This window comes from Cervus elaphus, chromosome 23, assembly GCF_910594005.1.
Source record: "Cervus elaphus chromosome 23, mCerEla1.1, whole genome shotgun sequence".
Taxonomy (NCBI): Eukaryota; Metazoa; Chordata; class Mammalia; order Artiodactyla; family Cervidae; genus Cervus; species Cervus elaphus.
Window position 1 is genome coordinate 73,636,445 of NC_057837.1, and position 25,853 is coordinate 73,662,297.

A 25,853-nucleotide genomic window follows, 5' to 3' on the forward strand; every position below is an offset into this window, starting at 1 on the left:
TGCTCAGTCATGTCCGAATCTTTGCGACCCCATGGACTGTAGCCTACCAGGCTCCTCAGTACATGGAATTTTCCAGGCAAGAGTACTGGAGTGGGTTGCCATTTCCTCCTCCAGGGGATCTTCCCAACCCAAGGATTGAACCTGGGTCTTCCGCATTGCAGACATACGCTTTACCATCTTAGCCAAGACTGCCAGTGAAGTTCCCCTTAAAGATCATTGTGGGAGAGAAACAAACTACCTTGATTGCCATCTCCAAGTCTCTGTTACGGCTGTTTTAGGACAAAAACAGTAGAATGGGTCAATTGGTTTCCTGAAATTAGAGTCAGGACAGAAATGACAAGGTTGAGACAGAGGGAAGGGAGGGGTTTTTATTGGGTGAATGGGACAAAGGATTGTTCTCATGATGAATGCTGTCACCTGGCACCTGCTGCCCACATGATAGTGAGCTCCCTGTAAGAGGAGGTATCAAAACTAAGGCTGCCTGAGAGTTACCCTCAATGAAATGCTAGCTTTTAATTATTCAGAAGCCTTCCTCAGATCTTCCTCCGGCATCAAGTCCCTCGTTATACCAACATCTTCACACCTATGTTACTCAACTCTGATGGGTCTGTTTCTCAGGGAGGCTAAAGGCAGGTGCTAAAGGCAAGCTAAAGGCACCCTCACCCCCACTCAGGCGTTGGAATTGGAGGGCGGAGCAGGAAGTTCAAGCTGTGGGGCCAGGGCTCTTGTGTAAACAAGGTGGTTCCCCCACACCCTGTGACATTTCTGCCATGTAATTTCTCCAAAGATGTCTGAGGCACTGGGAAGGTAGATACCTCATCAGGGGAAGCTTCTGGGTCAAGAGGCTTCCGGCCTGGACTAGATGGAGGAGAGCCAGAAGGAGAGGAGGACACTGGGAGAGAAAGTCAAAGGTAGATGGACAGATGAGAGACAAACCAGGAGAAAAGAAGAGTTTCTGTTGTTAGGGTGGGAAGTGGGCTTTCTGCTGCTCCCTGGTCTCAGATGGACACACTGAGGCAGGAAGAGGAGCAGGATCAGAAGGCCTCCTGAACTAGAATCTCGTTGTACCATCTGTTGTTCGTGTGTCCTGAGCAAGTGACTTCACCTCTCTGAGGCTTGGTTTTCTCCTTGACAAAATGGGATGAGAATCTCAGATGTTGTAGGATTGACATGAGGCTAACTGAAATCATGCATGTGAGATGTCTTAGGAGAGAGTAGACTCTCCACTCATAGTGACTTGTTTGTTGAGTTACTGGCTGTTGATTCCCTTCTGTCCTGGGGCAGCTCGGTGTTGAAAGCTCCTGCCCTTCTCCAGGGAAAGGGTGTCTGCGCAGGAAGGCAGCTCCCCATGTCCTCTGCAGCTCATCACCCAGCTCTGGGCCTGCTTGACATTTGACTGGACTTGCTCCTGCGGCTTCTGGTCACTGAGCCCATCTCCCTCCTCCTTGAGCCTGGAGTGGAGCACAGGGTGTGTGTGAGTGTGTGTGTTTGTGTGAGTGAGTGTGTGTGTGTTAGTGGGAAGATGCCTATCTGTGCCTGGATAGGTGACTGTGTAATGGTGGCTTGGTGCACCATGGGTCTAACTGGGAGTGACTAGATGAGAATGAGTGAAGACATTGTGGGTCTCACCCCTCATATGTGTCCTGAATCTTACATTTTACAAAGCAGCAGAGTGCACGGGGCACAGACTTGAAGTTAGATTCCTGGGATCAAACCCTGTTTCTACCATGTATGATTTTAAGCAAATTTCTTAACTTCTTGTTGCCTTCAATTTCTTCATCTGCAACATGAAGAAATAGTAACAGCTCTTCACCCCCTGTTTTAAGACTATCATGAGGATTAGGTAAGTTAATATGCAGCAAGGGCCTAAGGATAATGCCTGTATCTAGGAGGAACTAGGTGTTAACTGTCACAATTACTTATTATTATTATTGCTATTACTACACAGGACTTTGACTTCTCAGGCGAAGGAATATACATGTCTGTTGCCTCCATTGTTTCCACAGCTACCCTGTGATGTGGTCAGCGCTGATCTCATCGGACACGTAAAGACACGGGGCTCTGGGGGATTTACATGCTCAAGTACAAAGTTAGGAAAAGGCAGAGCCGGGACTCAAACTGAGGTGCTCTGATCCCAAAATCCCTGGGGAGAAAGCAGGAGGAAAGCACCTGTGCTTACAGGTGATCTTCCAAGGTCCTCTGAGGTCCACTCTGGTAGACAACCCTCCTGTGTGTGAAGCCAGGTGAGGGCCAGCAGGTGGTCAGGCTGTGGAGGCATGTTCAGCTCCCATCTTCCCCTTTGCCCCCTCCCCTTACTCCTTTTTCTTCCCAGAAAACAGGCTTTGTGCCACAGATACAGGCTCTTCCTCTAGCTCAGCCTCTGCCTGGACCAGTACCAGATAAGCAGTATACATCCAGGCAGCTGAGATGCTGCCTCAATAGTTGCAGAAAGGTGTCTCTGTAGTCTGAGTCAAGTGGTGGTGGGGGCACTGATGCCCAGAGGTGATGAATCTGCAGGAGACTGAAAAGGAGGACTTCAACTAACACACTGCTGTTCACTTATCCATCTTTTGATTCGCTCTCATCCACTCACAGACCATCCATCACAGGCCATGCACTGCCCTAGGTGCTGGGATGCTCCCTGAGTGACCATATTGGACAAGATTCCACCTGTGGAATCACAATCTGTGTTTGCACCAGACCCACAGGCAGAGTCAAGTCTGGGAAACACTGTTACTGGGCATTTGGCCCCAGCAGGCAGAAATAGGAAGTCTGGTTCTGTGGGGAGATTACAGATTGTTCAAGCCTGACCCCAGATCTTCCCTTTCCTCACTCCCCTCCTTATCTCCTGCTCCCACCCTTCAAGTGGGGTCTGAAAAGCACAGTCAGCCCCCAGCTTTCCACAGGAGCCCTCTTGCAAGGCCACGAAGATGAGCCGGCTCTGCCTCTCTGCAGCCCTTCTGGTCCTCCTGGGCACCCTGGTGGCCAGCATCCCAGGGTATGACACCAGCAACCAGGCCAAGGGTAAGTCTTGGCTCACCTCTCCTCTAAAAGTTGGGGTGAGGGAGGAGGGTAGTCCATAGAAGGCACAGGGGAGTAGGGGTGGGGTGAGTGTTGTCAACCCTCTCTGGATTTCTTCTTATAAATTGAGCAGTTTTCACTCTAGGGACATTTTTTGACTCTCAATAGATATCATTGTGTGTTAAGTTTTGGGGGAAAAAAGCATTCCACCTGACTTTACCAGATCAGGGACCTCATCTCTGAGACTGTCTATTCCTGGTCACTGCCTTGCCCCTGAACCTCGCATAGCATCATAACAAAATCCATATTTGATCCTTGTCTCGATTCATGCCCCCAGGCCTTCTGAAACTCTAGGAATTCACTGTATTTTTGTAAGTCATGAGATGAGTGAAGGATGGGACCTTAGATAGTGTCTAGATGGGACTGGATTCTAGAACATGCCATCAGGTGATTAAAGGGTTAGAACTATCAACTCTGTCCCTCTGGGGAGAGAAATACTGTGTTCAGTCAACAATGGCCAGTGATTCTATCAAATTACCTACCTCCAATCTTTAATCAAAACTCATAAACATTGGGTTCAGAGAGCCTCAGGGGAAGTGAAAACATCAAGGGATTCGGAGGGGGGAGAGTCCTAAGAGGGTCTGGAGGATCAGCACCCCCAAGTCCCCATTTGACTGATATTTCTTCTCCATTTGTCTGTCCCTGGATTTTATGCTTTATAACAACTGAGGACAGTAAGTAAAGGGTTTTTTAGAGTTCCATGAATGACTCTAATAAGTTATTGAACATGGGAGGTGGGTCATGGAACCTCTGGATTTACAGCCAGTTGATTACACATGTAGGTGACCGCAGAAATTGTTATCAACACTTGAGGTGTGGGTGAAACTCAGGGAGCCAGCCCCCACCCTGTGGGGTCTGGGTTTCCTCTGTAGATTTAATGTCAGAAGTGAATTGACTCCTGGATGCCCAGTGGGTATTGGAGAACTGGTTGCTGTTGGTAGAGACACACACGTTAGGGTCAGGGACAAAACCCAGACTCACTCTTTTCTATCATTGGTGTCTGGGTTGAGGTTCAGAGACAAGGGTCTATATTATGTGGAGCAGAACAGTCATAACTCCTTACCAGTTCTCTGCATTATCAGAATTCCTGGTAGAATCAGGTGAGTGAGTGAGTGAGTGAAGTTGCTCAGTCATGTCCGACGCTTTGTGACCCCATGGATTGTAGCCCACCAGGCTCCTCCGTGGGTGCTTGATTAAATGGGTTGTAACAGGTTAGTGTCTTGTCCTGATCCTAGCATTCATATGGTGTGTGTTCCGGGATCTGCAGTTTCTTCACCTGAACAGGGGAACCAGGTTACATGAGTTTTTTAAAAGATTACCAGTCATGAGTATAAAGACTTTCCTGATCAATGACGTCCATTTCCTATCAAAATATTTCAGTCCAAAAGACTCATCTATCTACATTTCCTCACCATCCCTCTAAAAAATTTATCTTTCAAATATGATCATTTCTCTATTATGAAATTAATCAGAGAGCTGAGTGACAGCTAAGTGTCTTCCCTCCAAAGGCAACTGCAGGCAGAGCACTCCAAAAGCAACTGCAGTACTTTTCTATGAGTTTGCTTGTGGGGCCAAGACTGCTTTTTCTAGGCTGGTACAATATCAATCAAAATTCAAAGCTCTTCTTGCCTCCTGGTCAGACTATTATTTTATTTTCCTATCAAGATATAGAAAGTTAGAAGTAGGCTCATAAGTATATAGGAAGGCCTCATCATCAAACAGACTAACAGGAATTTTATTACATCAGCCTCTTCAATGACTGTGCACTTGGCATGAGGATGAAATGGGAGATTTATTCCCTTGATAAATATTCATCAAATACTTATGCTTTTTGCCCCTAAAAAGCATATTTCTTGGTATAGGAAAACAGCTGTAAACAAAATATAGTAAAATAATATACCTTCTAAGAGGGATACAGACAACAAAGATGGAGGAAAATCCTATGCCAGGTCATGATGCGTGTTGTGAGGAAGGAGAGTTATGGGGATTCGGGAGGCTGCAGAGAGTCAGGGAAACCTCTGTGATGAGGAGACATTAAGCAGAAGCTGCAAAAAGGAGCCTGGCGTGTTTGCGCAGCTACCAGGACCAGGGTGGCTGGAGCTGAGTGGGTGAGGGGAGGGGAGTGGGAGGGGATGAAGCAGAGAGGCCATGGGGGCAGGACGTGAGGAACCTTCTAGGACTGTATAAGGACAAGAATTTGACTCTGAGAGAGCTGGGAAACCACTGAGGGACTGGTCATGGGAGCAACGATACAGCACTCAAGTTTTAACAGGGTCCTGTGGCTGCAGTGTGGAGCGTGGCCTCTAGGGGGCGAAGGGCAGAGACAGAGGCCCCTGGGCAGGCTGCCGCAGTGGTCCAGTGAGCCAAGATGGAGGATATACCTGTGTTGTTTCCTGGGTTGATTCCAGTTCTCTTGAAACACCTGAATGACTTGCTATGTTAAGATATCTATGGAGGCTTCATCACAAATCGTGATTCATTAAATCCTTAGTCATTTGTGATTGATTCAACTTCCAATCCCTCTCCCCTTCCTGAGATGTGGGGACAATGAAAGAGGGGAAGGTAGAAATGAAAATTTCCACACCCAATTCAGGCAGTTGGTTCCCCTAACAACTTACCCCCATTCTTGGCTTTGGTTGAGGCTTTACAAAAGTCATCTCCCTCACATGATAATAGACTCCCCTTTGCTCTCATCTCTTAGGAAATTCCAATGTTTTAGGAGATCTGTGCCAGGAATGGGATGCAGACCAAGTTAATATTTCTTTTATAAGTCACAGTATCAATATTTCCTCAATACTCTATTATCCCAGTCTCCAGGTGGTAACCGAAGTAAACACCGGTGTGTTTTCTACCATGTCTTTCTCCATTTACGGCATGATTTCCTCACACTTTTGTAATAGTGATGGGTCACGCAGCCCTACTCAACCATTGGCTGGCATCCAGGTGGGCACCTTCATCAAGGGATAACTGTAAATTAGCGACCCTTGGTGGTCCAGTTTAGCCATTGCCACCATCGTTGCCACCGTGGGCTCTTCGCCCTCCCCCTCTTTTCTATAAAAGGAACAGGAATTCATGCTGTGGGAAGATGGTTTTCTTGAGACAGTAGCATGCCATCATCTCCGTGGGCTCAATTTCCAATTAAAACGTTATTCCTAGTTTCAGCAGCTCTTCTCCGGATTATTGGCTGGTCCTGAGGTGAGCAGAATGAGACTGGGCTCAGTAATGCTTTCTTTTTAATCGGTGGAAGTTTCAACTACACACATATGTAGAAAACACAGTATTATAAAAGCCATGGATCCATTGTCCATCTCCAATAATTTTTATACATGGAGAATATTTTTATATGTGTCCCCCTTTTGTGTTACTTTTGAAACTAATCAGTAGCATCATGCGAATTGATCCATAAACATTCATTAATGGCACGTAATTATTTATACTATTGCCCTGTCATTGTCACACCTAACAGCATTAATAATAATGTCCTGGAAAGCAGGGTATCAAAAGGCCTTTTCACATTTCACACTTCTGCCCCCCCATCACTCTCTATCACAAACTGGTCGTTTTAGTTGTTCATCTTGTAGACTGAGCTGTGATGACCTTCCCTCTCTTTAACTGAGATCCTCCCATCCCTGCAGCCCAGCGGCCTGACTTCTGCCTAGAGCCTCCATATACGGGTCCCTGCAAGGCCAAACTGATCAGATACTTCTACAACGCCAAGTCCGGGTTCTGCGAGACCTTTATATATGGCGGCTGCAGAGCTAAGCGCAACAATTTCAAGAGTGCAGAGGATTGCATGAGGACCTGTGGTCGTGCTACCAGGCCCTGGAGTAAGACGGGGGCAGGGCAGAGGGAGAGGGGAAGGGCTGGGGAAAGTGATGGCGCTCAGAAGACCACACACCTTTCCAAAAAAAGTGATTTTTTTCCTTGCTGCCTCCCAAGAGAAGTGGCAGCAGTATCTGTGGATTGAGCGTGTCCTCCATGGACCAGCTTGGTGAAAGGTCACCCCCTAGAAGCCCCGTCATCATAATCTGAGCCTACTCACATGCTCCCATTTTTCAGATGGGAACCCTGAGTCAGTCACTCTGCAGAGCAAGTGTGGAGTGCTCCTCAGTGCCCCACCTCGGCCTGGAAAACTCCCTTGCTTTTTGTTGGTTACCCTGGTCCTGGGAGGACTGTGGTTGCACATTTCTGGCATGGTCTAGGACCTGTCAGGGTGTTCAATGTCCTGGTCTGGGCCTTCAGAGATGTCAATAAGCAAGTTCCTTTCCTTTTACAGAGAACCTGTGAACTGTGCTCCCCTGAGATGCTGAAGTACAAGGAAGACCCACCCAAAGCTGGGCTCTAGCTGCTTCTGAAAAATTTCAGCCTCCTTTTCTTTCTTCTCAACCCTCCTCTCCTCAGCAGAAAGATGTGTCTCTCTCCTTCCTCCACAGGTCCACTTACTTTAGCCCTATCTCATCCAGTTTGCTCTAAGCACCAAGAAAGCAAATCTTCCCTTTATCCCTCACATTTCCCACAATTTCTGGCACAAAGGAAACAGTCCAGAAATACTTGAGGAAGGAAGGAATGAATGCAGGAGTAAAGTTCCTCATGACTGGAGTATCTGTAGAGCCTGAGATTTGAATCTGGAATTCTTGTCCACAGCATCCTCACCATCATCCTCCACCCCACCATCACTGCTCTCCCTCTGCTGGCGAAAGTAGAATTTCCGTCATCGAGTTTTCAGCTCAATGGTGGGAGAGGTCTTTTCATGAAAAAAGCCTCCTCCTCACATTGATTTGAAGGTCTGTGGCTTCAAAGAATCTGGCTTTATCTTTAAATAAATTCATATTTTGCTTAAACTAACTGGAGTGGATTGTGTTGTTTGCAACTAAGAACCTTAACCCATAGGTTCCATGGAAACAGTGGTCTTTCTCATTTTATGCAGATGGGTGGGCACCTCCCCACCACCTCTCCTCAGATTGAACCCTACTAAGTATAAGGAGCCAACCCCTTATATTGACATCTACCTCTTAGGCCACGCCAGTGTACACAAAAAACTTGATGAGAGACACCTCAACAAGAAAACTTTTGTCCTTTACTTCTTGGGCCAGGTCAAACTTTGGAGCATGTTATTTTCATGAATTCTCAGAAGCAGAAAGGAAGGAGCATGAGGCTCAATTGTCAATTTGTCCTTCAAACCCCCTTCCCTGTCATTGTGTTGGGGTAGGGGACTTCCGACTCTAACTAAAGACGACCAAACTCACATTTAGTGAGCACTGGCCATTTGCCAGGCTCTGTGCTTGTCAATGCCCCCAAATTATTATTCCTTCCCCTTCCTTTCCCCTTTGGTAACCATAAGTTTGTTTTCTATGTCTATGAATCCAGTCTTATTTTCATACCACATTTCTTAAGCCAGTCATCTGTTGATGGGCACTTGCATTGCGCACATGTCTTGGCTATTCGTAAACAAGGCTTTTATGCACCTTGAGGTGCATGTATCTATCCAAATTAAAGTTTTCTTTTTTCCACATATATACCCAGCATAATATAGTAGTTAATGATGTAGTAGTTCTATTTTTAGCTTTTTAAGGAAACTCTATACTGTTTTCATGGGAGCTGTACCAATATACATTCACACCAACAGTATACAAGGTACTTCCCTTTTCTCCACTCTCTCTTCTGTATTTTTTATTTATAGAATCCCCAGTGATAGCCATTTTGACTGATGTGATGTGATCTCATTGTCATTTTTTAAATTTGTTCATTTTTTAATTTAATGATAATTGCTTTACAGAATTTGTTGTTTTCTGTCAAACATCAGCATGAATCAGCCATAGCTGTACATACGTCCCCTCCCTCTGTGCTGTGCTTAGTCACAGATTCGTATCTGACTCTTTGCGACCCCATGGACTGTAGCCCGCCAGGCTCCTCTGTCCATGGGGATTCTCCAGACAAGAATGCTGCAGTGGGCTGCCATTTCTTTATCCAGGGGATCTTCCAACCCATGGATCGAATCCAGGTCCCCCGCATTGCAAGTGGATTCTTTACCAGCTGAGCCAAGAGGGAAGCCCAAGAATACTGGAGTGGGTAGCCTATCCCTTCTCCACGGGATCTTCCCAACCCAGGAATCAAACTGGGGTCTCTTGTGTTGCAGGCGGATTCTTTACCAGCTGAGCTGCCAGGGAAGCCCTTCCATTCTTCTAATAATTAGAAATGTTGATATCTTTTCATGTGCCTGTTGGCCACCTGTATGTCTTCTTTAGAAAAATGTCTCCTTAGGTCTTCTGCCCATTTTTAATTTTTTTTTTTTATTGTTTGTAGATTTTTTTTTTTAATTAGTTGGAGGCTAATTACTTCACGACATTTCAGTGGGTTTTGTCATACATTGATATGAACCAGCCATAGATTTACACGTATTCCCCATCCCGATCCCCCCTCCCACCTCCCTCTCCACCCGATTCCTCTGGGTCTTCCCAGTGCACCAGGCCCGAGCACTTGTCTCATGCATCCCACCTGGGCTGGTGATCTGTTTCACCATAGATAGTATACATGCTGTTCTTTTGAAACATCCCACCCTCACCTTCTCCCACAGAGTTCAAAAGTCTGTTCTGTATTTCTGTGTCTCTTTTTCTGTTTTGCATATAGGGTTATCGTTACCATCTTTCTAAATTCCATATATATGTATTAGTATGCTGTAATGTTCTTTATCTTTCTGGCTTACTTCACTCTGTATAATGGGCTCCAGTTTCATCCATCTCATTAGGACTGATTCAAACGAATTCTTTTTAACGGCTGAGTAGTATTCCATGGTGTATATATACCACAGATTCCTTATCCATTCATCTGCTGATGGGCATCTAGGTTGCTTCCATGTCCTGGCTATTATAAACAGTTTCTGCCCATTTTTAAATTGGATTTTTTTTGTTTTCTCAATGTTGAGTTGCAAGAACTGTTTGTATACTTTTGATATTGACCTCTTATTGGTCCCGCACTTTGCAAATATTTTCTCCCATTCAGTAGGTTGTCTTTTTGTCTTGTCAGTGATTTCCTCCTCACTGCCAAAGCTTTTAAGTTTAAGTTTGATTAGATAGGGCTTCCCTGATAGCTTAGTTGGAAAAGAATCCACCTACAGTGCAGGAGACCCCGGTTCAATTCCTGGCTTGGGAAGATCCCCTGGAGAAGGGAAAGGCTACCCACTCCAGTATTCTGGCCTGGAGAATTCTATGGGCAGTATAGTCCGTGGGGTCGCAAAGAATCAGACACAGCTGAGCAACTTCACTTCACACTAGATCCCATTTGTTTATCTTTGCCTTCATTTCTTTTGGCACCAGAGACTGATTCATGAAAATATTGCCCTGATTATGTCCAAGAGTGTTTGGCCTGTGTTCTCTTCTAGGAGTTTTGTGGTATCTTGTCTTATATTAAGGTCTTTATTCCATTTTGAGTTTATGTTTGTATATGATATGAAGGACTGTTCAAATTTCATTGACTTACATTTAGTTGTTCAGCTTTCCCAAAACCATTTGCTGAAAAGACTGTCTTTTCTCCATTGTATATTCCTTTCTCCTCTGTCATAGCTTAATTGACTCTAGATGCATGGGTTTATTTCTGGGCTATCTATTCTGATCTATTCCATTGATCTCTATGTCTGGCTCTGTGTTAATAGCATACTTTTATTGGTTTAGCTTTGTACTATAGTCTGAAGTCCGGAAGAGTCATGACTCAAGCTTTGCATTTCTCCCCCAGGATTACTTTGACAATTCTGGGTCTTTTGTGGTTCTGTACAAATTTTATGATTATTTGTTTTAGATCTGTGAAAAACAACTTGAATATTTTTATATGATTTGTCATTATAATCCTCATTTTCCAGTTGTTTTTGTAGTTATTCTCTGTTCATTTCTTCTTTTTATTTTTCTTTTTGGGGTTAGTTGATTTTTCTGTTAGTATGCTTAAGTTCCTTTGTTTTTAGTTTTTGTGACTCTATTCTGTTTTTCATTTGTGGTAACCATGGAGTTCAAGAATGTTGACCCATAACTATACCTCCTTGCTTTAAACTGAAAGTCACTCGAGTTCAAACACATTCTCAAAGATCTACTTTTTACAATTCCGTCTCTCACATTTTGTGATTTTGATGTTCTACTTTACATTTTCATGATGATCCTTTTGCTGTTTATCCTGTCAGGATCGCTTCTACAATTTTTAATTGTTTTTTAATATATGTATTGATTCATTTAAATGATCTTCCATTCTTCTATATATTTGTTTTTCTTATTGTGATTTTTCCCTTTCCTTTAGATTCTTCCAGCCTCAGTTTTCAACCACTTCTTATCGAGAGCTCACTTTCTCTTGGATATCAGGTGCCAGATAGCAGCATTCATCAATAGAACACTGGCTTACTCCACTGAACCAAAATAATTCCATCTCACTTTTAGTTCTGGCATTCAACATCGGTCTAGACACAGCTCCCAAAAAACCTGTTGACCAATTCTGCTGCCTTTGTCCTAACACAGTCCTACAGACACTGGGAGATGGGACTCAAGGGACTTCTGTATCCCACCAAGTGTCTTTTTGGCTCTTGGAAAATATTTGCTAAATTCCCACCACCAACTTTAGATTCTCAAACCTGAAAATTCATTGAACCCAATATTGGCAGCTCACAACATTTTATTCTGAGGCTGTTAGAATTACTGGCACCCCCACAAGGGAATCCCTCACTGGGTCGGAGGAGAGAATTTAGTGTAAGAAGAGGAAGATGGTCAGTAAGATCAGAGCTTCTAAGTCACCCTCCCAACTTATCTTCCCCTGTTGAGCAAGAGCTGTGGCAATCATATAATGTGGAAATTTAAATAACTGAAGAATAACGGTTGAGAGGAGAGGGTAGGAGGTAAGTGGTGGGCAACAATCCAAGACTTATCAAGGTATTTCCCAGGATGCACTGTGTTCATTATTAGACCGTCCCAGTTGCAAGACATCATGGGAATGTCTTGTTCATAATCTAGTGGCTCCTGAGGCAAAGGGATGTCCCAACTTCTGAAGTAGAGCAACTTTAACACTGTCTTCATACTTTCAGTTCTGAGAAGCAGTAAGCTGGAGGAACCTTTGGGCAACAGAGCCTAACTGCCTTACTAACTGCCTTTCTATGCTTACATTGAAGCATAGAAAACTCAAAAAATAGAGGTAGTGTAATAAACCAAAACATAGATAGATCTGGTTCTATTGTGCAATACCTTGTAGTCCCAGGCAAATACCTCAGCATCTCTGAATTTTGCATTCCTTAATCATAAAATAAGGAAAAGACTTACACTTGTCAATGTTTCCAACCACACACCACTAGAAGCAGTCCTCTTCCAAACTGAACGAATTGGGTTTATTACTCACTTCAGCAAGGGACAATGAATAATATGACATCTCATTAAAAGGATGTTTGAAGGACTTACAGGATGTGGGCTTCAGTTAGGTTATTTAGGGGAGAGTTTCAGGAAGCTGGCTTTGCTCCAGTTGGATGCTGTCAGGAAGTGGGGCAGTTCTATGCTCTGGTGTCTTAATCTTACTCTGAAATGAAATTTCACCTGAGAACTGAGGAGTTACAACCCACAGATGTTACTGTGAGATTGCTCACAGAGGGTGAAGAAAAGTTAGAGTGAAGGACAGCACTCAGCTTTCTGGGGGAAGGTAAGGGAAGCAAGTCTGTAGGGGAAAGGACAATGAATTCAGCTGAGTCAATGTTGAGTCCGTGGTGCTTGTAGAACACTTAGGCAAAGATGTTGAGAGAGGGGGCGGGAGACATGCTCAGTCGTGTCCCCCATGGACTCAATGGACTGTAGCCTGCCAGTCTTCTCTGTCCATGGAATTTTCCAGGCAAGAATACTGGAGTGGGGTTGTCATTTTCTTCTCCAGGGGATCTTCCCAACCCAGGGATTGAACCTGAGTCTCCTGTATCTCCTGCATTATAGGTGAATTCTTCGCTACTGAGTCACCTGGGAAGCCCATAACTAGACATTAACTCATTCATGCACTTGTTCATGAAATGTTTATTAGGGATAAAATACGTGGTGATTGAAACTTTTGCTCAGACTCAAGGGATTCAAGCTGTGGCTCTTCCAATTTACTAGCTGTGTGGCCTATTCAATTTGCTAGTGATTTACATTTGTCATCGTAGATAGACCCTGAAGTGTGTCCACAAGGAGACAGTTATCCTTCCTTTTACACTAGAGGAACCCGAGTCTCAGAGGAGATAGGGATTGCTAGTAACTTCAAAGAGCAGAGTGAATTTCCTGTCCTGATGTGCTGGTAAAAGTCACTGAGTCAATAAGAATCCCTCAGTAATTCTGAGAGAAGTAGAATTAACAATATCAAATATCTATTACCACTTACTGACAAGCTACTATGTGCCAAGCAAGCCCTGCATATACATCTCCATCTTTAAACATCACAATAATCTCAATAGGTTCTTCTTCTGTCTTAAAGTCTTACAAGCTGGGACTTCCTTGATGGCCCAGTGGTTAAGACACCATGCTTCCAAAGCAGGGGTCCCAGGTTCAATTCCTGGCCTGGGACTGAAGTCCCACAAATCACATGCTTGGGCCAAACAAGAAATTTTTAATTTTTAAAATAATTTTATTGATTTATTTTTGGCCATGCTAGGTCTTCCTTGATGTGTTGGCTTTTCTCTAGTTGCGGAGAGTGTAGGCTACTACCTAACTGCAGTACTTGGGCTTCTCATTGCGGGAGCTTCTCTTGTTGCAGAGCACAGGCTCTGGGGTGCACTGGCTTCAGTAGTTGGGGCCCATGGACTCAGTAGTTGCGACTCCTGGACTTAGTTGCTCTGCAGTATGTGGGATCTTCCTGGATCAGGGATCAAACCATGTCTCCTGCATTGGCAGGTGGATTCTTTACCACTGAACCACCAAGGAAGTCCCCCCAAAGTAAATTTTTTTTAATTTTTTGAAATAAAGTCATACAAATGGAAGCTCAGAGTTTTCATCTCTTTCCCCAAGTTCACATAATGGATATGGGCAAGGGCTAGAATTCAGACACAAAACTTTGTGACCTCATGGACTGTAGCAGAGGACTAGGTTCCTCTGTCCATGGAATTCTCCAGGCAAGAATACTGGAGTGAGTAACCATTCCCTTCTCCAGGGGATCTTCCTGACTCAGAGATCGACCCTGAGTCTCCTGCATTGCAGGCAGATTCTTTACCATCTAAGCCACCAGGGAAGCCCCTCTGTCTCCCATGATTTTCCTTAAAAGAGGTTTATAAGCTATGCTTTCAAAAGTCCCCAGAGACTCACCAGAGGGGCCTCAAAATTCTTCAAATATTGAAGCTCTGCTTTTCATCAGGGATTTTTTGGCACTGAGACCAATTGGAATCAAATGTTGGCAAAGACTTTTGTTCACATTTTTGCCACAAGGGCCTTAACTGTGAGTTGGAGGAGGATGAGGACAGAGAAAAAGCCATTGGACTTAAAAGTGAGAAACTGGGTGATGACCATGGTAAAGGCATCAGCTCTCACCAGTAGGAAGCAGAGAAGAAAGCTTGAGAACAGCGTAGGGCCATAGTGGGTATCCACCCTTCCTTCTTGATTGTACCCTTAAGTGAGATCCTTTTGGAATCTTGTGTTGGCACCCATAGCACCTATTGATTTACTTTAGCTCACACTGAAGGGAGTGCTAAAACATCCCAGCTTGGAAAGGATGGTAAGCAAAGAAGAACTAATGTCTTCCCTAGTCACCTCTCAATAACCTCCATTTTTAGGTCTTTTGTCATTCTTTGATCAAGATCAAGATAAAGTTCCAGGGAGTGCATCTGGTTTGTTACTCTTGGTCTGAGGGTAGGGCAGACACTTCTATTGACAGGCACCTCCATTCCACCTGTCCTGGCTGGAGGAAGAGTCACTCCTCAAGCAAAATCAGGTTACTGTTACCAGAAAAAGGGACAGATCGAGGCTAGATGACAAAACAAGTTAGCCCATATACTCAGAGAAGTTTCCATGGAGAGAAGGTAGTTTGAATGGGTTCAACAGATCAGCAGGAGAAAACTCCATTGTGTGGTTAAAGGCACGCTGTTTGCTCCTGGGAATTTCTCAGATCTTCCATGTTCACTTGTTTCTAGTCACCTTACATGGACATGTCTACAGCTGACTCGTGGCACCTCCAATTATAACACTTCCTTCTTTCCTTTCTATTTTCTTGCTTCCTTTTCTTGATAAATGTGACTTTACATTCATGAAGTAAAGATTCAAAATCTTTGATGCATCATCTATGTTAATATCAGATAAATTTGCCCAGGAGTTGTTTGTGTGTTTGTGTATTAGTAACACTGAAGTAACTGGGGACACGTAACCAACAGTTTTTGGCAAATGTCTTCCTTCTAACTTTCAGCTGTTTTTCCTCCAGCAAGTCACTTTCACTTAGCTGAAATTCAGTTTCCTCATCTGTAAAAAAAAGGAATAATGAAACTTAACTCATAAGATTGTAAAGTAAGAGCAAGCTACCTTTTCCTGAATGCTTACTGTGAGCGCACCCCACAGGTCACAATTTTAAATACCCTCCAGGTCAAGTGAGTAATGTGGATGAAAGCATTTGGAGCGGGGGTGGTACAGGGGAACCATAAGGAATGGTGGGGATTATGGAAACTGGAGAGAACGGTCCCCTCCTGAGAAGAAACCACTCTTCTTAGCTTAGCTCATGGTTTTCAAAGTGTGATTCCTTGAGCAGCAACCTCAGTGCCTGGGGAACCTTGTTGATGCAGCTACTCAGGTCCCAACCTGCGCTCCTGAATCAACATTCTGGGGATGAAGATCTCAAATCTGTGTTTGATAATTGCTAAGAGCTTCTGATGCTCACTCAAGTGTGAGACCCACTGCCCGTGCAGGGCTGCGTTGCAATATTGTTTATTTTGTGCAGCAATGCTAGAAATTTCCTTTTTATTAAATCCTCCACCTTTAAATGCTTGGCAAATGATTCAAAATTATAAAATTTACTGGGTGGGCTAACAGTATTCTAACCAGATTTGCAACTTCCAGTTTATCCTTTTCCTTTTAATCCTTACAATAACCCTAAAACTCTAGTACTGATGCCACCACTTCATGGAGACAGGCTACATACATCCAAAATGAGGCCCTGTTATGTCTCGTGGCCAGAAGGTGGTCTCCCATGACTTAGATATGAATGTCCCTCTCAGAGGGTTCGGCATCACAAAAATTTAAATCTCTTCTGCCTGCCGCAAGTACATTCCATCCATTTCAGGGTGTAGTCTTAGATAGCATGGTATCCATGCTTCTCATTTTTCAGAGTGAAAAACTAAGGAATAGGAGCAGAGATACGATCTGAGTCCCACAGTGTTCAGATAACATGCCTTTGTCCAGAATACATACTGTGTGATGTTGCTGCCTTGTAATTTCTCTGAAGATGCCTACAGGGGCCAGGAAGGCTTGTAATCAGAGACCTCAATCACTGTTGAGCAGGGAGGGGGGAGAGGGAGGAAACACAGGCCCAACCGGGGGCTTCTGGATCTGGGGGCCTCTAACCTGGACCAGAGTGAAGAGAACCAGGAGAGAAGGACATTGGGAGAGAAAGATGGACAGACGGGAAGGGGGCAGGGGAGAAAAGAGGAGTCTCTGCTGTTAGGAGGAGTCTCTGCTGTTAGGAGGAGTCTCTGCTGCTCCCTGGTCTCAGGCGGACAGACTGAGGCAGGAAGAGGGGCGGGGCAGAGGGCTCCTGAACTAGAATCCTTGCTGTTCAATTTGCTGGTTGTGGGGTCTGAGCAAGTCACATTACCTCTCTGAGCCCGTACTTTCTCCTTGACACAATGGGATAAGAACCCAGATGTTGCAGAATGGACGTGAGGCTAAATAAAGTGGCACATGCGGAATGTCTCAGGAGAGAGCAGACCTTCCTCTCACAGTGGCTTGTTGGTGAGTCACGGGCTCCTGGTGCCCTTCTGTCCTGGGGCAGCACGGTATTGAGAGCTCCTGCCCTTCTCCAGGGAAAGGGTGTGTGTGCAGGAAGGCAGCCCCCCGTGTCCTCTCAGCTCATCACCCAGCTCTGTGCCGGCTTGACGTTTGGCTGGACTTGCTCCTGGGGCTTCTGGGCACTGAGCCCAGCTCCCTCCTCCCTGAGCCTGGAGTGGAGCACAGGGTGTGTGTGTGTGTGTGTGTGAATGGAAAACGCTTGCCTTCGTGTGGATGAGTTGGCACAGGGGTCTTGTGCTATATGATTGTAACTGGAAGTGAATATACAGATGTGAGTGAAGGGATTGTGGGTGTGTAACCCCCTCACGTGTGTGCCGTAGTTTACAGCTAACAATGCAGCAGGATGCGTGTGCACAGACTCCAAAGCTCAATTCTGGGTTAAATCCTCTGTCTCCACTCTATGACTTTAGAAAAATTACTTTATTTGTTTCTACCTCAGTTTCCTCCTCGGTAACACAAGGAAATATCAACAGTTCCTCACCCACTCTTCTAAGATTTTTGAGGATTCAATGAGTTAAGATACGTGCTTAGGATAATGCATAACACACAGGTAAAGCTGTTTTATCTGCTATATTACTCACGATTACAGTATTCTTGCCTGGAGCATCCCCTGGACAGAGGAGCCTGGCAGGCTACAGTCCATGGGGTCGCAAGAGTCAGACACAACTTAGCAACTAAACCACCACCATTATTACAACTACAAAGGACTTTGACTTCTCAGGGAGAAGGAATATACGCCTGTTGCCTCCACTGCTTCCACAGCAACCCCATGATCATGAGGGTTGGGGGCAGATCATGAGGACTCTTGTAGGTATTTAATAATCACAACTTGACTCTGAGAGAGCTGGGAAGTCACTGAGGGATTGGTCATGGGAGCAAATGGGATAGGACTCAGGTGGTAGCTGGATTCTGCGGCTGCAGTGTGGCAACTGGCCTCTAGGGGGCGAGGGCAGGGGCTGGGGCCTGGTGACAAGTTGCCGCAGGGGTCCAGGTGAGCCTTGTTGTTCCCTGGGTGGATCCCAGGTCTCTTGAATAACATGAATGTCTTGTTCTGTTGGGATTCCTATGCTGGCTTCATTACCGAGTCATGATGCATTAAATCATTGGCCATCAGCAGTTGTTCAACGAACAGCTCCACTTTCCTTCCTGAGGTGGAGGGGGTGGACAGATGGCCATGGGGGAGGGTAGGAATGAAAGTTCCAACCCTGCTGTCAGACAGTGGTTTCCCCTGGCAACCAGAGCCCATTCTGGGTTACTAAGGTCCTTTCAAAACCCCCTACTTCACACACGAGAAGGAGGAAGGAAGGAACATGATGTTCAACTGTCCACTTTTCTGGAGAGTCCCCTTCCCTGGGGTCACGTCCGGGGAGGGGGTTTCTTCTGTTAAAGAAAGGCCACCACACTTTGAGTGAACACTGGCCATGTGCCAGGTTCTGTGTTAGCATTTTGCCTGAATGATTTTATTTAATCATCCTGAGAATCCTGTGAGGGAGGAAATGGGAGCATGACAACATCACTTAGCTGGAGGACTAGTTTCCTGGGGCTGTGGTGGGAGCCGAGGTGGAGACGCTGGTTGTCACCTGAAGTGGTCAAGGCCAGCCTCCCAGAAGAGGTGATGTCTGAACTGAGTTTGGAAGCATGAGTTGCATTCCATCAGAGAGAAGCGGATGAACAGGAGATTTGGGGCAAGACAGAGAGGTGGAGAGGAGAACAGAGATCCTACCTCCATCCGTTTCCCAGGTTGGAGTCTATATTTGTTTCCAAGTAGCCTTTGAACATCATGAGGAGACCTCAACTTGTTCCTCAAAGGACACCCAACCCTGAATACAATGAACCTGGAAGTCCCCTCTGGACAGAGTAAGGGAGAGGAGCTATTTAGCAGGGTGGGAGCAACCACCTCATCTACATGAGAGCCCTCACGCTAAAGCCTGACATTCCTGCCTCCTCCTGCTAGTCCCCACTCCTGAGGGGAGTAAGGCAGCCGCCTTTAGCTTCTCTAAGAAAGAGACTCCTCGGGCCTGAGTGACATAGGTGAGTGGGTGTTTGGACAGAGGAGAAGTTTCATGTTGGAAAATAAATTGGAGAAAGCTATTGAATACTGCTTCCCTAGTGTCTCAGTGGCAAAGAATCCATCTGCCAATGCAGGAAATGCAGTTTCATTCCCTGGGTCAGGAAGATCCCTTGGAGAAGGAAATGGCAACCCACTCCAGTATTTTTGCCTGGGAAATCTAATGGACAGAGGAGCCTGGCGGGCTACAGTCCATTGGGTCTCAAAGAGTCGGACAAGACTAAGGGACTGAACAACAACAAACTGAATAATTACTAACATTTCATAGAAGACAGTCACTCAGTCTCAGTTTTTCTACCTCCCCCAACAGGGACCTCATTTTCCCTTGGGCATCAGGTGCCAGCTCAACCATTCATCAGGAAAACACTCGTACCATTTAACCATAAGAGTTCCCTCCCCTAGGCCTTGGCTTTCCACGTTGTGCTCAGTCTGCTCCCAAGAAACCTACCAACCGATTCGACGCCTTTGTCCTAAGAGATCCTACAGACATTGGGAGATGGCAATCAAGAAGTACGCCCCTCCCCTACAAAGTGTCTTTCAACTCCATATGCAAAATTTTGCTAAGTCCCCTCCACCAGCTTTCAGAATCTCAGGACTCAACTTGAGGGAACCCATCTTTTTCACTTCCCACAATTTATACTGAGAGGAGGCTGATAGGGTGGTAGCCACCTTCATGAGGTGCTTGCTCATTGGGTTAAAGGAGACAGGATAGTGTAAGAAGAGGAGGGTGGTCGGTAGGGTCAGAGCACCCAAGTCACCCTCCCAACCTCCCTCCCCAAGTTGGGCAAGAGCTGTGGCAACAGGATGTACGGAAATGTGAATAACCAACAGAGGATGGCTGAGAGGCAGGACAGGATGTAGATGGAGGTCGGGGGTCCAAGACTAGTGTAGGCATGTCCCAGGATGCGCCATATTTCAATTTTATATTAGAGCTTCCCAGCTGCAAGGCCTTGTGATAAATGCCTTTTTCAGAATCTAGGAAGGCCCCAGGGGAGGTGCCAGTTCTCCCAAGTAGAGCCACTCTGACAGTGTTTCACGGTCCTGTCTCTAGGAAGATGTGGGATGAAGGGACCTTTGGAGGACAGAGTCTAACTACCTTATTACACATGAGGGAATTGAGGCAGAGGGAACTCAAAAATCATTGCAGTTAAATGAACGAGGACACAATTGGTGCTCCTTCTGTTACTCACTACCTCATTGTCCTGGACACATTTCTCAGCGTCTCTGAGTTTTACTTTCTTTCATTATAAAATAAGGATAATTCTTATACCTGCCGATGTTTACAGCCACAGACCTCTAGAAATACTCCCATTGCTGGTTGAATGAGTTGGGCTTATGACTTACTACAGCAAGAACCAAGTCACTACCCTTATGAACCACACGATGTCTCATTAACAGGATGTTTAAAAGGACTTGTAGGACTTCCCTGGTGGTGCAGTGGATAAGAATCTGCCTGCCAATGCAGGGTACACGGGCTCGATTCCTGGCCAGGAAGATTCCACATGCTGCAGAGCAACTAAATCCATGTGCCACAACTACTGAGCCTGCCCTCTAGAGCCTGGGAACTGCAACTACCGAAGCCTGCACGCCTAGAGCCTGCGCTCTGCAATGAGAGAAGTCACCGCAAGGAGGAGCCCACGCACCGCATCCCCGCAACTGGAAAAGCCCTGGGCAAAGCAACAAAGACCCAATGCAGCCAAAAATCAATCAATTAAAAAGAATTTAAAAAGGACTTCTAGAATGTGGGCTTGTGTTAGGTGATTTGGGGGTAGGTTCAGCAAGTTGGCTGTGCTCTGGATGGATGGTGATAGGAAGTGGGCTGTTCTCTGATTCTGAAAAGGAAAGACTAGATAGAGGTTAGAACTATATTGGTAAAGAAGTAGCAGTCACTCAAGATAGAGGTGTGCGAGATCATTTTGGTGGTTTGTGTAATTTAGCTCATTTTTCCTGTGTTCAAACATGGTTACAGAGTGTTCTGTTTTTGTTTGGGTCCCTCCTAGACACAGAACGGTTTTGTCTGCTGTTTAACGTCTTTCGAAATATTTATGTTCAACAAGGGAATAAAAGGCCAACTTTTGGTTGCCAGGTCAGCTCCTAAAAGTCAGAGATTGCTTTCTCTTTCTTCATCATTCTCTTAGCATTATGGTAAAAATTTAAAGGAAGTGATATTTGTAAAATACTTTGCACAAGTGTTGGCAGAGTACCCCTCAATGAATGACAGTTCTGATAACAGTAATAATAATACTATTAGTGATAAGTCATTTAATTATTATTGATAATTATTCACTTATAAATGTTTAATGGGAAAGAACCTGGTGCTAATTTGAAGAGATTGGCTCTGGCAGCTCTGAATGATGGTGGGTGATCTTGAGAAAGTCCTTTCACCTCTCTGAGCCAAAGAGTCTTTCTTTGCAAAATAAGAAAGAAAATTTCTTCTGCCTTAAGAAACAAACGGGTTTGTTTATTTTTGAGGACTACATTGATCACAGTGCTGAAGTGCTTACCATAGACCAAAGCACTTGCCTAAAAGACATGGAATTTTAGTTTCCTTGGCTTCTGACTGCTTTTTAAATGTGCCGTCTACTGCATTAAAGCAAGGAACATAACATTTTGTTTGTAGTGTCACTTTTCATAAGTTCCCTCAGGAAGTTCCTCAGTGCCCAAGGAATATCACAGTCTGCATCCTAAAAACGTCCCTTTCTTCCTCAGAGGTAACCGAAAGTCTTCTTACTACAGAGGTAGATCTCACCCATGCCCAGTCCCTTGCCCGCCCCAGTATGCCCTTTTTTTTCTTGACCCTCTGTTATCTCAAAGGAGAAGGAAATGGCTATCCACTCCAGTATTCTTGCCTGGAGAATTTCATGGACAGAGGAACCTGGCAGGCTATAGTACATGGGGTTGCAAAGAATCGGGTCTCTCAAAACTGTAGGCGGAAAGTATGAGTTTCTGCTAATTCTCTTTGGGATCAAGCAACCTGTCCCTGGTGGCTCAGACGGTAAAGAATCCACCTGCAATTCAGGAAGCCTGGGTTCGATCCCTGGGTCTGGAAGATTCCTTAGAGAAAGAAACGGGAACCCACTCCAGTATTCTTGCCTGGAGAATGCCACGGACAGTGGAGCCTGGTGGGCTACAGTCCATGGGGTCGCAGAGTCTGACACGACTGGGCAACACACACAGACACGGCAATCTGTTCCTCAGCCATTAGGAACCATTCTTTAGGGAAGACATTGCCTGCCCCTGGAGAATCCATGGATAGAGGAGCCTGACAGGCTACAGTTTGTGGGGTCGCAAAGAGTCGGCAACGACTGAGCGACTAACTCTGCCACACAGCTTGCCTGCCCCCTGGTGGCAATATGAGGAAATGCGACCTTCACTGGAAGCTTCACACAACCTCTACTGTGTGATGTGGGAAGACTGAACTCCTAAATCTTGTTTTTTCAAAAGGGGCTGGACGGTCGGTGCGGGGACTGGGGGGGCGGGGGGGGGGGGGGGTTAATTCCCTGGCAGTCCAATGGTTAGGACTCCGCACTTCCACTACAAGGGCCACAGGTTAGATCCCTGATCGGAGAAGTAAGATTCCCACAAGCCCTGGGGCATGGCCAAAAAATTTAACAACAAAAAAGATTATGTGTGTCCCTGTGTCTGTGTGTATCTTACTTAATATGAACAATTAATATCAGATCTTTACTAAGCATGTGTAATACATGGGACAAACCCAATTTCTGCTCTCATGAGTTCACTTTACTAGAAATCCTATGAGATATTTAGCAAGTGATTAATGAGAACTGTCCATTAGAGAGAAGGAAGCACGGGATGAGATGGGAGAGTTAGCTGGAGACTGGCCAAGTGTGGAGGTGGTAGGAGGTGGACGGGAGGAATCCTCCGGAGGCCTTGGAACAGGGAAATATCAGGATTCAATTTAATTTCTAAAAGGTCACTGGCCAACAGGAGAAAATGGAACTCACCAAGAGTGAAGGAGGTCAGTTGGAGATGGAGATCAGAAATTTTCACCTAATGGAAAATGGTGTTAAGAGGAGTGGTTATATTGACCAGGGAGGGTGCGGAATCACAGTGATAGGGAGAATACGGCTCTGCTCTTGCCTTCCCACGTGACCCTGAAGGTGGGTCCGCTTACAAGGGAGGGTGGTGCCTGGTACCATGTAATGATGGAGATGAATAACAACCACTGCAAAAATCTACTTTACATGAATGCTCCTCCCTTACACAACTCTACGAAGCAGCCACACTAATTCTTGGAGTACATGCTGGCTGTGTGTGCATTCTGCCCCTGCCCGTCCTGTGTTGTTCTGATTCAGCCTCAGTCTTCTCCTCTATTAAGTGGGCATGATGAAATCCACCCTGCCCATCTCTCATGACTATACAGAGGATGAGATTAGATAAACCCTGGGAAGGGATGTTGAAAGGAGAAAGAGAGAGGTTTTTCTTTCCTTCATTTTTCTTTTTCTTTTCTCTTTCTTTCAAGTACTTTAGATCATGGATTACTGTTTTCTATCTGTTTAGCTCTGTTTTGGTATATGCTCTTTATTTACTCATTATCAGGTTTCATTGGAATCATTCACCAGTTTCCAAGAATTTCATGTTTGATTCTTACTTGTTAATAGTTTACTCTTAAAGTGCTAAATATTTATTTTTGATCTCCATCCTAAGAGCGCACAAGTAGCCTGACACCAACAGATTTCTCACATGTATATTTAATGGCTATTTTTTGGAGAGAATTTGTTGCCACCCACAACATTGAGTTTCTTTCTCACGAAGGAAGAAAGAGAAAAGGCTATTGGGCAGATACCTGGGAGTGTCTGTTACAACTTCTCTCCCTGAGGCAGAGAAACCATATAACACCTGACTTCTACAGACAAAGACAAAGTACTTTCAGGCACCATGAACTGTCCGTGGTGCAGGCACAAAGTATCTTTGGTCTAGGACCTGAGCTATTGGATCACAAAGGTAGACAATGTCCTTGGAGTTGCTGGGATGAAGCAGGGCTGGGTAGACAGAGCTCAGAGCATCTTGGGAGCATTTTGACAACAGCTGTTGATGGTGAGTTGGCACTTTTTTTTTTTTTTGCTGCTCCTTGAGGCTAGCAGGAACTTAGCTCCCCAAGCAGAGGTCGAACCCACTCCTCCAGTGGAAGTGAGGAGTCCTAACCGCTGGACCACCAGGCAAGTCTTGAGTTGGCGCTGTCTTGATGCTTTGCCAAAAAAAATTGTCTCCTAATCCATGTTAATTTTATGAGTTTATGAGGCTAGAAGTATTATATCATACTATTAAGCAAGAAACTGAAGATTAGAAGGGTTACATAGTGTTGCCAAGGTCTTCCAGCTAGGAAATGGTGGGATTTGAACTCAAGACTCTCTGACTTCAAAGATTGCCCTCTACAAGAGGTTTGAAAGCAATGCCATCAGAGACTCTGTAGATTCACAAGATGGGACTCAAGTTACATCACATATGGATGCTCCTTTTCATAGTTTTTTGTACTGAGATGATGTAGAAAAAAAAATTTTTTTCTATGGCTAATTTGTTTGCATTTATGCCGTGGAGGACCTTAACTATGAGCTAGAAGAGGATGAGGGCTGAGAAAAGACCATTGGATCTGTAAATGAGGAACTTGGTGATAACCCTGGTAAAGGCATAGAACCTCCCTTGTAGTCAGCAACAGAAGCTGAGTCTGGCTATTGGAAGCAGAGAAGAAATTGTTGAGAATGGGGTGGGGACATAGTGGGTGGGCATCCATCCTCTCTTCCTGACTGTGCCCTTAAGTGACCTCCTGTTGGAGTTTTTTGCTTGTGAGCAATACTGCTAACTGATCTAGCTTATCTTTTGGAACTGATGGGCATGCTAAAAAGGACCCAGCTTGGAAAGGATGGCAAACAAGACAGCACCAAGGCCTTTGTAGGCCACCTCCAAATGAGCTCCGTGCATCTGCGGGTTTTGTCATTCATTGGTCAAGATGAAAATTTTTGGTCTGGAGGTAGAGCAGGAACTCTGATTGATGAGTCCCTCAACCCCAACTGTCTTGGGCAGAGGAAGAGTCATTCCTCAAATCAAAGTCGGATTACGGTTATCAGTAAAAGGACAAATGGATGCAGAATAGTCAATAAACTCAGAGAGACAGAGGTTTCTCAGGGATAGGGGAGTTTGAATGGGTCCAAATTCCAAGTGAACAAAGCCCTATTGTATGGTAAAAGACACCTTGATGTTCCCGAGATGTTTTCAAATCTTCCGTGTTCCCTTGATTACAGTCACCTTAGAGTGAGCTTGTCTGCAGCTGACTCATATCACCTCCCACTAAACAAAATTTTGTTTTCTATTTCCTTTCCTCCCTTTCTTCATGATAAATATGACTTTATACTTAAGAAATCACCTTCAAAAATTTTGATGCGTCATCTGAGAAGATCTGGTACAGGCAAGGAGATCAAACTAGTCAATCCTAAAGGAAATCAATCCTGAATATTCATTGGAAAGACTGATGCTGAAGCTGAAGCTCCAGACTTTGGCCACCTGACGTGAAGAGCCAACTCATTGGAAAAGACCTTGATGCTGGGAAAGACTGAAAGCAAAAGAAGATGACAGCAGAGTATGAGATGGTTAGATGGCATCACCAACTCAATGGACACGAATCTGAGCACACTCCAGGAGACAGTGAAGGACAGAGAAGCCTGGCATGCTGCAGTCCACGGGGTCTTAAAGGGTTGGACATGACTTCGTGACTGAACAACAACAGCTATGCT

At 45.1% G+C, this 25,853-nt stretch overlaps 1 protein-coding gene across 10 annotated transcripts; it reads left to right on the forward strand.

Annotated features, from left to right (window-relative positions):
• The first annotated feature begins 788 nt into the window (after positions 1–788).
• Positions 789–7,926, forward strand: LOC122682118 (serum basic protease inhibitor). Of its 10 annotated transcripts, none has more exons than XM_043884883.1 (5): positions 789–911; positions 1,794–1,843; positions 2,007–3,024; positions 6,717–6,908; positions 7,358–7,926. In XM_043884883.1, the coding sequence occupies exons 3-5, from the start codon at positions 2,931–2,933 to the stop codon at positions 7,366–7,368; spliced, it is 297 nt and encodes a 98-aa protein (XP_043740818.1). In that variant the 5' UTR covers positions 789–911; positions 1,794–1,843; positions 2,007–2,930; the 3' UTR covers positions 7,369–7,926. The 10 variants fall into 10 exon arrangements, with proteins under 10 accessions (XP_043740818.1, XP_043740824.1, XP_043740816.1 ...); XM_043884889.1 differs by lacking the exon at positions 1,794–1,843 and having other exon boundaries at positions 2,007–2,045; positions 2,867–3,024; XM_043884885.1 differs by lacking the exon at positions 789–911 and having other exon boundaries at positions 1,492–1,843; positions 1,949–2,243; positions 2,867–3,024.
• The last annotated feature ends 17,927 nt before the right edge of the window (positions 7,927–25,853 follow it).